This window comes from Ischnura elegans (genome assembly GCF_921293095.1).
Source record: "Ischnura elegans chromosome 13 unlocalized genomic scaffold, ioIscEleg1.1 SUPER_13_unloc_2, whole genome shotgun sequence".
Classification (NCBI taxonomy): Eukaryota; Metazoa; Arthropoda; class Insecta; order Odonata; family Coenagrionidae; genus Ischnura; species Ischnura elegans.
This window is the reverse complement of record NW_025791658.1, coordinates 3,447,938-3,462,271: the sequence shown is the minus strand read 5'-3', so window position 1 is coordinate 3,462,271 and position 14,334 is coordinate 3,447,938. Positions and strand designations below refer to the sequence as shown.

Below are 14,334 nucleotides of genomic sequence, written 5' to 3'. Positions count from 1 at the left end.
AATATGTTTCTTTAAATAGGGATTCCAAATAACTGACCCATATTCCAACTTACTTCTTACATAAGAGTAATACAATGTCTTAAGTACCATCTCAGAGTCAAAATATTTTGACATACGGTGTATAAAGCCCAAAAGTTTACATGCAGTTATGCTAATATTCAATATATGTGTGGTGAAATACATTTTGCTATCAAAGGTGACCCCTAGATCCTTCCATTCGTTAGTCCTATTCAATTTGGATTCTTCCATATGGTAATTGCATTTGATTACATTTTTTCTCCGTGAAAAAGATAAAACAAAACACTTATCAACATTAAAAAATAGACCATTTTCATGAGACCAGGTGACTAGACTGTTTAAATCTGACTGTATCTGGAGACAATGTTGTAAGTTGTTCACCTTTCTATATATTTTAACATCATCTGCAAACATTAGGCATCTTGAATGATGGATACATTGTGGCAAGTCATTAACAAATATCAAAAACAGAAGTGGACCCAGGTTCGAGCCTTGAGGCACACCAGATACAACAGAGTATTTGTCAGACACCACGTTTCGATACACTACGTATTGTTTTCTTTCATTTAGAAATGAACTCAAAAGAGTTAACAAAGAGCCTGCAATGCCAATACTTTTCAGTTTGCTTAGCAATATGTTATGTTGTACAGTATCAAAGGCTTTTTTAAAGTCTAGGTAGACTGCATCCACCTGAGAACCGCTATCCATGGAATTCATAACATAATCAGTTAAGATAGCTAGGTTGGTCGTTACTGACCTATTAGCTATAAAGCCGTGTTATGTATCACTTATCCGATTTTTTAATAGAAAGTTAATACGCTTACATAAAATACCCTCAAATATTTTTGAAAAAACAGACAATATACTTATAGGCCTATAATTTTTTATGTCGTTTCGTTCTCCCTTTTTAAAAATAGGACACACCTTGGCAGTTTTCCATTTTGTGGGAAATACCCCACTTTTTAAAGAGTTATTAAACAACTGACATAAAGGTTGAGCTAAGATCTCTTTACAGCCTTTCACAATATACGTAGGGATATTGTCAGGACCAATAGATTTTTTGGTATCTAAACTTTGGATTGCTTCAAGCACTTCATCCATGCTAATACTAATAATGATTATATTATCATTGTTTTGGGCAAGGGTTTCATTAGCATACTTTATCTTAGAGGGATCTACTTGAGTAACATAAACAGACATAAAATATTCTTTAAATGCATTAACTATTTCTCTTGGTGAGGCAAATTCACAACCATTTAGTGTAAGCACTTCAGGGATATGACCACTAGCCTTATTTTTTCTCACAAATTTCCAAAAACTACTATAGTTCCCGTTGACAACTTCATATTTGATATTTTCCAAGTGAACACTTAGAGCTTTATTAATATCTTCTCTAACTTCTATTCTCAAAGTATTGTATTTTGATTTGTGATAACTTGACCCAGTTTTCTTGAACAGTAGTCTATGTCTATCTTTCTTCTTTATTTTTTTAATTACCTCGTAATTGTACCACGAAGGATACTTGTACTTTAATATTTTACATTTTGGAATAGATATATCAATCGCTTCATTTAGGTAACTGTAAAACATTTCCAAACCAATATCGACATCACTAGTAGATGAAATTGCGTTCCAATCTTTACTCCGCAGCTCCTCATATAATTTCAAGTAGTTACCTCTTTTAAAGTTATATGAATTGGCAAAATCATCTTTTGTTTTTTTTTTAATACCACAGACATAATGAGCGGTTACTGCTGGGTGATAGTGATCTTCTTTAATCACTGGCAACGTACAGCGAATCACCTCAATATTACTCTCGGCCACATTAGTAAGAACAAGATCAAGAAATTTTCCGTAACTGTTTTCCACATTGTTCTTCTGTTTCAGACCCAATAAGTTCATGAACATCAACAACTCAATACATAATGGCGTTTTCGTCTCAATAGATGACATGAATGAGGGGCAATTAAAGTCACCAAGGATAAATATTTCATTATTAATAATTTCACTATAGGTCAATTTGTCAAAAAAATTAGTATATATGTATAGTATAAGGGGGGGGGTTTATGGAATAGTAGACAAACATAAATTTATTTTTATAAGATAAATAAAATAGGGTATACGGTTAAATATACATATTTATTATAAACCCTTAAAGGAAAATATAAAAATATTATTATAAAATTGAATTTAGCCTTCTAGCTTTTTTTTTCTGCGACCAAATGAATTAACTCCTCGGTGTCGATGTCAATTCTGCGGTCACTCAGGAGGCTCATAAGTCACTCACCTCTCTACTAATTCACAGCACTATTATTTCACGCACTGCACTACAACTACACACACTGCACCTACAAATTCGCTTGGATAATTATTGACTTGAGTCGCATTGGACTACTAGATGTCCCTGCGCCACTGTATAATATCGTCGTGTGAGCACCAAGCGAGCATAAAGTATCTATTTAGTTTTTTTCATTTCGGGGGGGATATCAATCCCCCTTCATCCCCCCCTGGCTACGGCCTTGGCTACTAATGACGAAAATATGCAGCAGGAAGTTTCTTGACCCTGGAGACGGAAGCCGCAATTTTTGCTGGAGATTTTTCTATGCAGGAGAACTTATGCCGAATAAATACTAATTTAAACTGTAAGAACTCAATGACAGAAGAGATCAACAAGAGGATAATGGCAGGAAATAGGGCTTACTTAGCTAATATTAAGCTCCTGAAGTCAACTCTTCTATCTAGGGAGATGAAATTCAAGATTTATAAGACACTTATCAGACCGGTCGTGCCATATGGAGCAGAAACGTGGAGCATCTCCGCTGGAAACGAGCAAGCTCTGCGGATATTTGAACGGAAGGTTTTGCGAAAGATATATGGTCCCGTGACAGATGGGGTAACTTGGAGGATAAGAACAAAGAAGGAAATAGAAAATATTATCCGAGGCGAAGACATAGTGAGGTTTGTGAAGACCCAACGGCTAGCTTGGCTAGGTCATGTAAAAAGAATGAGTGAAGAAAGGATGCCTACGAGGATCCTACATGGAAATATGGATGGAAAGAGAAAAAGAGGAAGACCGAGGAAAAGATGGATGCAGGATGTGGAAGAAGACATAAAGGCTATGAGGATTGTCAGATAGTGGGAGAAAGTGCAGAACAGGAGAGAATGGACAGGCGTCTTGTGGGAGGCCAAAGCCCATACCGGGCTGTAGTGCCAAGGAAGTAAGTAAGTAAGTATTTTTCTATGCAGGAGAACTAATGCCGAAAACATATGTTTCCTTGCTCACCCCTTTTATGACGGTCGCAGGTTCACGAAGTCTTAGTTTCGGGACCAAAAAAAGAGGGTCTTAGGGTCGTACCCTATTTTGGTGAATTTTACCTCCATGTAATCTATAGTATTCTTTTCTGGGGTTCTTCACCAAAGGCTAATGTTATATTTAAAATACAAAAAAGAGTTGTTTGACTTATGTGTAACGCACCCTTCAATGTACCATGTCGCCCTCTTTTTAAAAAACTTTACATCCTGCCTCTTCCTTGTGTCTATATATATGCTGCAATCACCTGTGCTAAACTGAATCTCTCCAGTTATAGCCGAAATGACTTCTATCACAGTTATAACACGAGATCAAAGTGCTACAAACCTACACCAAACCTATGTCAGGACTAGACATACTGCACTAGGACCGAAAAATATGGGCCTTATGCTATTTAACAAGTTACCCACTGAAATAAAAAACTGTGAATCGAAAAGTTCATTCAAGTGCATATGCACTTAATCAATATTTAATAAATAAATATCTTCTACTCATTCGACGAATTTATGCAGCACACATAACTTGCATTAATTATATCTTGACCTGGTACGTATTTGTTTGCAATTACAAATTGCTGAACAGTTTACTAAAGTACTTGTATTAAAATGTGTTTATGCGTATATATTTCATTTTTTGTATTGGGTTAATATTTTCTGTATTTGTAAATGACGAATCCTATACCTACACATGTTTGTACAGTCTTTGGAGAATAAATTCTATTCTATTCTATTCTACCCTCGAATCCGGGAGCAGGTACCCGGACCCCAAGTCCTATACTGCCCCTCAATCCTCATATCCAAATTTTCACATGACAAAGTCTCAAAGCCGAAATCCCAAACTGAATATTCCTCATCTCGACGATGGAAAATCGAAAATCGTTCATTCCTCAGAATTCTTTCGACTTCTGAATATTTCAAGATATCCAAAAAATCAAGCAAAAAATCTAGTATCTTCCTTTTCAAGGAATTTGTCCTACTATTATTGCAAGTTGGTCAAATAAATTCCAAAGTTAGGCCCATAAGAAAAGCATTGGGAATTTTTAAAAAATGATAAAAAAATACAAAACATCAATACATCGTAATTACAACCACGCCAAAAAATTGACCAAAAAATCTCGTTTTCGTCACAGAAATTTCATCTTCCTGAAACATTTACAAATACGCAATAATTGGGAAAAAGTTTTAGTCCCGTAAGGCTCCCATGTTAATTCAAGTCAATATATCTCGAAAATTAATCGACTTTTTCGAGTTTTCAGATTTTTCCTCCGAATCATTTCTGATCCCCTTTTTCGTGATCTGATTTGTGGTTAAGGGGCCGTGGCAATTTAGTTGTTCATTCAGTCAGTTTTCGGCATACTAAATATTTGTTCCTTTCTCAAAAAATATAATCTGAGAATTTGATCGTTTGCCTTTAGTGCAGCGTTTTGAATTTTTAAACGAAATCTACTATAAATATAAACTTTTATCTCCATTTCAGTATAAACAAGAAAATGGAAATTGTTGCTGCATTAAATGCGTTACTAATGATGGTAGAGCTTCGTTCAAAATTTGACAATTCTCACAATAAAACAAGGAATTCAATTGAAAGTCTGCAATTTACGTTCGAGCAACAGTTGTCCATGTAGCTAATTAATATAAACAGAGCATGATTGACTGGAAACCAATGCCGCTGGTAGGGTTATAAAGCCCTAAAGGAGGGAGGTCAACTACCCTCAGATTCCAAGATATTGCGGAGTCCCCAGTAGGAAGGGTTGAAAAAGGTTGGTGCTGAGAGTGTGTGATTATCCACGACACCCTTCCGAACGAATGTCCTGCAAAAATGCTCCATATGGAGGGGACGGAAGAGTTTCTTTGGGCTCAGTAAAGCAGTCATGTTAAGGCAAGAACTCTACCCTCTTGTAAGGGTTAAATTCTGCAACCGGTTTTGACATGTTCCACCTCATTTTCAAGTTATACTGCCATCTCCAAACAAGCCTAAGTTCATTGTAAACTGCAAGGTGGGGGAGGAGGGGGAAGTAGGTAATGTGGAATTAGGAGGTTGGTGGTTTGATTGGTGAATGCCACATACTATTGGGATCCGGGTCTGGAATTGGGAGGTATTGATGGGGGGGAAATATTCCACTATTTCTAACTAATGTGAGGTAAAATGATATTTTTAATCACTTTGACCTGAAGACGCTTGCTGGAATGCAGGAGAAACTGTTGTCCCCAACGCAACGACGACGCGGTGAAACCCGGAAATACAGCCTACATTATTTTTAATCATTACCACTGGTCAACAATCCTAGGATTGGTTTGACGCAGCTCTCCATTCAATTCTCCTATCAGCTAATCTTTTCACACCTGCGTATTTCCTCTCTTTCACACCCTTCTTTACCTGTTCCATATATTTAATTCGAGGTCTTCCTTGTCCGTTCTTGCCTTCTACTTATCCCATGACGACTGTCTTCATCAGGTCATCATGTCTCAAGATGTGGCCTATAAGGTTGTGCCGTCTTCTTAATAAGGTTTTCACCGTATAGTATGGCATAAATATATAAAATAATGTAATAATATGGAGCTTTAATATTTACTTCAATCTTTCTCAAAACCTTCTCTGTTTAGAGTACAGAGAGTACCGTATAAGCGCGTGTAAGAGGCGCACCTTTTTTCCCAGATATTGCAGCCGAAAATGGGGGTGCGCCTCTTACACAAACTTCTTATCTTCCTCCCCTCCCCTTCACCGGTTGCAAGTTCAAGGGGAACTGAGGGGTTTTCAGCGTGAGTAAGTCATCTGAAACCTTGGGTCAAAATCAAGCGGCAGGCAGGGGAGTTTCTCCCTTAGTGACGTATTTTTAAAATGCTCCTGTTTGAATTTCTTGCAAGCATCGCGCCGTCAAGTCGGTACCCCAGAGGTGAACATTGAAAAGATCGCGCGGGGTGATTCGCTCCGGAGCGCGCGCTAAATTTATTGCCACGAGTGGGCATCCCGCGGCATTTATACTGCATATAGTAATATTGGTGTCAAAACCTGCGGTTGAAAAAAATCGAACGAGTGTGCTCATTGTTGGACTTAATGGTTGATAGAAGAAATCGGAAATGCTTATAAGTGAAGAGTGCTGAAGGAGAGGTCGAGGGGAAGAGGGCTCCCTCCCCTCCGTATTTAAAGCTACGAGCGAAGGAGCAAGGGAAGAACACGTCCGATCTTGCATGTGACGTCGTTGCCTTTAAAGCGAAGGGGCGAAGGCGCAGCAATGTGATATACGCAGTTTGCGTTGCCTGAGTTTCCAGTCCGTCTCGTCTTGTTTGAATGCGCTTATGCTACGCTTGTTTCTTCCGAAATTGTGCTGTTTGGACTATGTTGAATATTAGTAGCCTTATTTTAGCTATAAATCTTTGTGTCAATCAATTAGAGCTCAAAAAACTTAAATGCTGTAAGATATACGTCGCGTTAGGTCTAATTCTTTTTAGAACCTCGTGCGTGTCATACAATTGCTGAAAGATATCGGGATATCTTCGAGCTCAGAAGGTGACTCACGTAGCATTTGACCTCCAGAAACTCGGGGAATTGAACCTGGTAGACCGAAAAAGGTCAGTTGGTGGAATGGGGTAGGGATGAAACACGTTTCCATTGTTCCCCTGTAACTTGATATTTTCCTGTGGAGTCTCGGACAGGAAAAAAACGGCAGAGGCATTAGCTGATGGAGAGCCGAGTGTAGTTCCGTTAGGCCCCTTGCACACACACCGATTTTGGACGGCCGGTAAAATATTGGCCGATATTTTACCGGCGAAGCGATGCTTGCACACACGCCGGATTTTTACCGGTCAAACGATACGTTGCGAAGTTTTTGAGCCGGCATCTGCGATCCACAGTGACAATAGCCGGCAGCTAACCGGCATTTTGCCGGTGCCGGCGTGTGGTCGGTGCGTGTGCAAGCTCCAATGCTCGCTCATTGTTCACTATTGGAATGTGGACGGCCAATATTTTACCGGCCGTCCAAAATCGGTGCGTGTGCAAGGGGCCTTAAATCTACGACGTGGTTATTATCCTACGGCGCTGAGATTGCCCCGATTGTTGTTCAATCTCTTGGGAAAGCTCATGCCATTTGCCTGTCGTGTTTTGCCTTAAAAATTTCCACGGCTGCAATTCTATTGCAATACTCCTGCGAGAGCTTTTAAATAAAATTGTTCGTGAGTAGGACAAGCAACGTAGAGCGATGGCGTATGCAAAGAGAGGATCGGAACTCTTTCTACTCCCTCTTATGCCGCTATTACCGCCGCAGTTATCAAAATTTCCTCTTTCAAATAGTACTGAAAGAGGACATTTCGATAACTGTCGAAATTCCAGGCATACGTGTGCAACACCGCACGATAGGATAAAAAAATTTTTTTTTCTTTATAGCTTCGATCCTCAAAATAGGGGTGCGCCTCTTACACGTGTGCGCCTCTTACACAAGCTTATACGGTTTAATGGTCTTATTCTTTATATGGTTTTCATGAGAATAATCAAACTGCATCTTTTCTCGAGGCTTCTCTTCTCTCCTACTCTTCTTAGGACTTCCTCATTACTAACTCGGTCGATCCACTTGATTTTCATCATTCTTCTGTAGCACCATATTTCGAAGGCCTCTATCCTTGCTTTCTCCGCTGCTGTCATTGTTCATGCCTAACTTCCGTAGAGGATATGATTTTTTATTTTTATATTATTCAAAATATAGCTAAATATTTTCTAGCTTTTCTTTAATTCTAGCTTTAAATTAATATTTGCTATTATCACCTACAGCATTTCATATGCCACTGAAAAATTGACATTTATAACCTGAATATCCCAGATATTTTCATAGTTCACAACTAAATTTACCCTCATGCTTACAGTTGTAATAATAGGGTGGTTTCCTTCATCAAAGAAAACGAAAGGCATTGATTGTGATTCGTTACCCATCATTAGTGTATTCATAATATACAAATTATTTGGTTGTAGAAATACCAGTTTAGACGAATGGCAATGGTCAATTTTATCCTCATTTGAAAAAGGCCAGATCGGTGCCCATGCGATGCCACTCCATGTGACATCACAGGGACCTAGTTTCTATACGAGTAGTCACGAAGAGTTTTACATCGTCTGAGATTACCAATGCATACATGAGGCACAGAGCTCAGGGAAACATGTCTTAATAATCACTTATTAAAACTGGCTAAGGTCGGAAAGTTTTCTTCGTTGATATGGTATTAATAATCCTTATTTAAGCCAAGTGCTAGCAGCTAGCAGGGTGCTCTTGCTACCTGCTAGCATCCTGCGTTGTATCAGCGCTCAAAGCCTCACCTCAAGGTCACCTCACTTGCTGCAGCGGGAACCAGAACGACGTCACATGGAGTTTACCCGGCATTCATACTTAGCCATCGCGTTTTCGCGCGCTTGAAAATTTTCACTTTTCGTTTAATCGCAAAAAATAGATATCGTGATTTAAAAATCTAAATGCGTGAAATACGTACTCCAGGAGTAATAATATTTCGATTTAGGCATTAAAAAAATTATAGGAAACCACCCCATTATAATATTATTGAGTGTTTTCTTCATAAAGATATTTTTAATCAGAGAATTTACATGGTAAATTGATTAGATATGGAATACTCCGCACATTCGGAAGTGCTGTGGCCTGGAGGGTGGAGTGCTTGGCTGCTAATTGAGAGGTCCCAGGTTCAAATCCTGCGTGAAGCAAACAAAATCTGCAGAGCGCTAGATGGCCCAGGGAAAAGAACTGCCCTGCCCTGTAATTCACCTAGCTGTAGCTTTATTCGTGGAGAGCTCTACTCTCATCTATATCCTAACCAACCATCTGGTTAAATCATTGATGGGGAGAAGTACAATTATCATGGACATGTCGGTTATTTTTTGTTACGGTTCGGTTATGTTCCCAGTTCCATTCATGGGCGTACCCAGCGAGGGGCAGGAGGGGGCAGCCCCCCCCCCCCACCCTCAAGAAACGAAAATCGCAAATGTTTTTAAGGAAGATAATATTTTTTCAAGCAAATATCTTTAATAACTAATAAAGAGCTGTTACTGTTTCCTTTTCATGTTGATTTCATACCTTTTCCATGGTTAAATCTTAACTGCAACTTGAACAACCATGGCTAGCCCCCCCTTTTGAACCATTTACCTTAAACATACTTTATCTAGTTTTCATCCTAGGTATGCCCTAGATTCCATTATATATTTAATAAATAATTTTGTGAACTTGCAATTACTTACTTAATTTATGATTAATATACAGTAAAAGTATGATATATATCATACTTTTCCCTGTAAAATTTGTACTTAACACAAGAATTATGTTACATAACAAAAAAAATGTAAATGCCCTATATTACCCGTGGATAGAATTAAAAGGAAATAAATTTAGCATGCATTTATCAAAGAAAAATAGAAAAAATATTACAGACACCATAGTATACCTAACTATCGGTACACAATAATTTACATTCATTGTTAGGATTTGATACCGTGTTCTCTCAACCCTTCAGTTCACTTATTCGGTTATTTATTCAGGGTAAATTGAGTATGTAGTAGTGATATTAAGACTGCGACGGTATTATCTGTTGATTGGGAATAGGTTTTGAAATGTTGGTTAGTCGGTAACAAGAAAAAATATGTGCTGAAATATGTGCTATTGGATTGTGTACAAGTTTCATGCATATTTCATAAATGTGGTTTTTTTCTAATGGCCAAGCTGCGAACTATTTTTCACACAGTGGAGAGTTAACAGACATATAGTTCAGCGTTAAGGAAACAACAGCTGATTAGATCTTACCTCTAAATTAAGTAAATCCTCAATGGTCTTTCCAATAGATACACTGCTTGCTTCAGTAGAAACAAAAATGCTTAAATAATATTCGCCTCTCTTCATACAAAGTCTACAGGTAGAAAATTTATCTATTTTAACTTCGCTGAATTCTAATGTAATTCTTTCCATGATTCAGTCACTGGCAACAAAATGGGACTCAAAACGTAGGATCCACTTGGTTCAACGCTTCACTTGAAGTTCAATTATTAATGGCAGGAAGAAAGTTCAGTCGCAAGATACATGCATTCATGGAAATAGTTTCCCATGAAATAGTGGCATTAACAAACTCTTTTCCATTGTTAGACTGAGGCTCACATAAAGTTAAAATAAGGAAAAGACATTCATTTCAACAAAATTCAAGCGGGGAGGTAAGAGAATCACTACGATTGGCGTGTAACCTACATATTCATACAAAATACAGTTGTCAGTCTGTGACACTTTGTTTACAGACATTCTCTTTTATTTTTGTTCCGCAACTCGCACTCTAGCTCGTTAAGTCAGGTGGCAATGGCGGGAATTAATTGACCTCCAGTGTAACTTAAAGTATAGGAGTGTTATAATTAACTTTTATTAATTTTCGCATAACAACGTAATCGTTGTTAATCAATGTTTACTTCCTCAAAGACGAGCCCACATTCGCGAGAATATCCGTGTTTACAAGGCTCACTGCGCTAGCGCGCTAGAGATAAAACAATTGAAATATGAAATTAAAATTTTCGTGTTTGGGAACCACTTTTTGAACTTGGTTTTAAAGAGCATCAGTCCTTTCATCATTGTCAGTATTCCTCACCGTTGAAAACCATTAGATATTCTTTCAATGATACGCAGGTACTAAATACCTGATCAAGGTCGTTAAAATATGCAGTCCAAATATGACTTTAATATTTTAATTCTGAAAATATTTCCATTGGTGGATTAACTGCTGCGTCAACGCATGTGTGCCATCTCAAAGGCATTTTAATAAAAGTGTAACTCATTGCTAGAATTTCACGAAAAAATATCGATTTCTAGGTCTAAACAGTGAATTTAAAGAGTTTCATTCGAAGTGTACCGGGATTTTTAGCCCCCATCTGATTGCTGAGGAAATGTTTAAGTAGCTTCTCCAGTTTTGCAGTGCAGCGTTCGTATACGAGAGCCGACGTTTCTACAATCAATCCGGCGTCGTCTTACGGGAGGGGGTGAGGGCAATGATTGGCTGGATTGCCGTTACATAACCGAGGAATAGTGTCGTATTTGGTGCCATCTCAAGGTAAGAATTTTTTTCATTTATCGGCGTTGCAGTTACTAAAAATTGATCGAATTTTCTTTGATAACTAGCTTTCAAAATGTAGCAGCCGGCGGCGGCAACGGTATAGTTTTATCGAATCGCCAAGTTATTAACATATGCTGTGTACGAATGACGAAAATTCTTGTCATTATTCCCCGAGCATTCCAGATGGATGATGAAGATTCTTGTCGTTCATACGTTTCAACTTAAAAAATTTTAATGCATACTAAAGGTGTTTGGTCGTACGTTTTTGTGTCGTCGCTCGTAACTTATTATGAACATATGTATAGAAATGTTTGATTGGGGTTAAGTTATATTTAAACATTAGCTTTTTAGCCATGTTTAAACCAAAAGTAATTCGCCCCAATCGGCACATATTTTCATTCTCAACACCTTTACCCAGTTATGTCATTCCACTGCATGTTAATACCCCGGTACGCAACATCCCACATAGCAACGAACCTCTCCGAGACGTGTCACTATGGTCTCAAATATCACGTATGTCTCAGAGATGTAATTGTGAGACGTTCAGGAATTTAAAAAAAAAAACATTTAAACGCCATCAATGCCTTCCATATATATATTTTCGGTGCAAATCTGCAGTTTTGATCATTAAAATCACGACATTTAATATGAGTTTCTTATTTTCAAAAGGTAATCCATTGCAAAATTTGTCACTAAAAATGATCGGGATAAGTAGGCCATAACTGTATAATTTGCATTTAATTATTTTTTTGCCTAAATTTAAAGCATACCACAATACAAAGTCTCATGAGACATCTCAGAGACTTGTGCGAGACTTCTCATGAGACATCTCAGTGACCATTTTTTTGGACATATAGTGACATCTAAGAGAAGTCTGAGAGATGTCTCTGAAGCTCTCAGAATGTCTCTGAGACTTAACATGTAATATTCGAGACATCTCAGAGACGTATTTCTGCTATGTGGGATGTTAATATTAAATTAAATGATTGTGGCTCCGTAATATACAAAATAAAATGAAAGTAATGATAACTGTATTAAAAACATTGTCTATTTTTTAAGCGTCTGAGAGGGGGGGGAAGTGTACCCTCCCCCCCAAAATCTGCCTATGAAGGAATGTAATATGTCACTACAAGATCGATGCTTTCCCTCAAGAGTTATTCCATTAAAAAATATTTCATTACCAAAGAAAACAAATATCAAACATGGTTATAGTTGGATGAACTCTGCAAGAAGGTATATGTATATATTTAGACACTCTGAAATACCATTTTACTCTGGCAAACTTTTAACTGCTTTCTGGTAGCGAGATTCCAATGTTAATTAAAAATTTAACCAGGAAAATGTCTTCAGAGATAAATTAAAACGACTGGTAATTCACAAGAGATACTACAGCAGCTGAATACTTACGAGTTTTCTGATGTTTCTTTAACAGAATTTTACTTCCTCCTTTCTTTTTTATGCATTCTAATATTTTACGCTGACCATGACCTTTGTTGTATGCTTATCATAAGGTGAAAGTGATGGCTAAGATTACGATTGAAACTAACATGATTAATGCCGTCCACATTAAGGAGAGAAATGTCAATATTCTGGCCGCAGTCAAAATATTCTTCATCATACATGCTTCTAAATTATGTGGGCCACGTCTTGCAATATATCGTTTGCATGGATATTTGAGAGTTGGCTCCAATGAATTTCTCAGACCATATCATGTAAATAAAAGTGAGAAGTTTATCACCATGTAAAAGTGAGAAGTTAATAACAGTGTAGACAGGGCTGGGAAATGTTAAAATATAAATTTAAATAAATGCCTATATTTTTGACAGAAGTATGTAGTTGCTGCGCTTAAAATGCTATCATGACAGTCACATGTTTATGTTTAGCATAATCTACGTATGTTATTACTGTTGGTTTTTTTTTGCTTCGAATTGATTTGGTTTACAAGGTCGTTCGCTGCTGATGCACCAGGATATGAAGGAGAGAGGAGTTTCAATAAAACATCGTAAATACATATTTCTAAGGAGAAAGAGAGGGCAAGGAGTATTTGAAATAAAAAATACCGCTCCATATATATTTGAAACACAAGATAACGCTCCAAATATATTTGAAATGCAAAATACAAAATACCTTTGACTTTGGTACTTGAAAATCAAACTATGTACAAAATAGCATTTTGAACACCTTTTAAAATACAAATAATACATTTGCATGGAAGCATAAGAAGTCTTAAAAAAATGTCAAAATCTGTATTTGAAATACAAAATACATTCAGGTTGTTTATTTGAAAAATATAGATATATATTGTAATAATACATTATATAAATGTATTATATATATGTAACAGCCCACATATGTGTGAATCTTTGCCTAAAGCAGTAGTTTGAAAATTGTAAGTATAGTACTAAAATATTTCTTCAGTCTCTATTCATCCTTTCGCTGCGGCCCACTCTCGGGAAACCTACCCGTCACATGCGAGAAAGCGCTGACCACATGGCAGTGAGTATTTATATGCACGTTCAAAGCAGCCTACTGTGCGAACGTACCTGGTAGGTATGTTCACAGCAGCGAAAGGATTAAAGCTTGCCACTACGAGCAGTACACAATTTTAGGGCCAGATTAGTCTTTATTTCACTTGAGCTATTTGCCATAATAATATGGATCACTCAACTTAATCATATTCAAAAATAATGAAAAAAAATATGAAGGTCAGGTTACTTTCAAATTCAGTTGATCCATCACGTCCTAAGCGTCAGTTGATCCACTACATCCTATGTGAGTGGATCAACTGAGTTGGAAAGTTACCCCAGACACTTCCACTGGGAAAGCATGAAATGCTTGAATAAAAATTATTTTTAAGGAGCCCATCGTATGATTGATCATATATCTCAAAATATGAGCTTAACACAATCAATGCAGGCCTGATTTTCATTGAAG

General features: G+C 37.4%; 1 protein-coding gene across 1 annotated transcript in view; it reads right to left on the bottom strand.

Moving 5' to 3' along the window:
- The window catches only part of LOC124172716 (zinc finger protein 567-like), a 31,730-nt gene extending 21,080 nt beyond the window's left edge, over positions 1–10,650 (bottom strand). Inside the window, exon 1 of the mRNA XM_046552185.1 lies at positions 10,116–10,650. Within this exon, the coding sequence (XP_046408141.1) occupies positions 10,116–10,277 (162 nt within the window). The 5' untranslated portion in view covers positions 10,278–10,650. The remainder of the gene's footprint in view (positions 1–10,115) is intronic.
- Between the last annotated feature and the right edge of the window lie 3,684 nt (positions 10,651–14,334).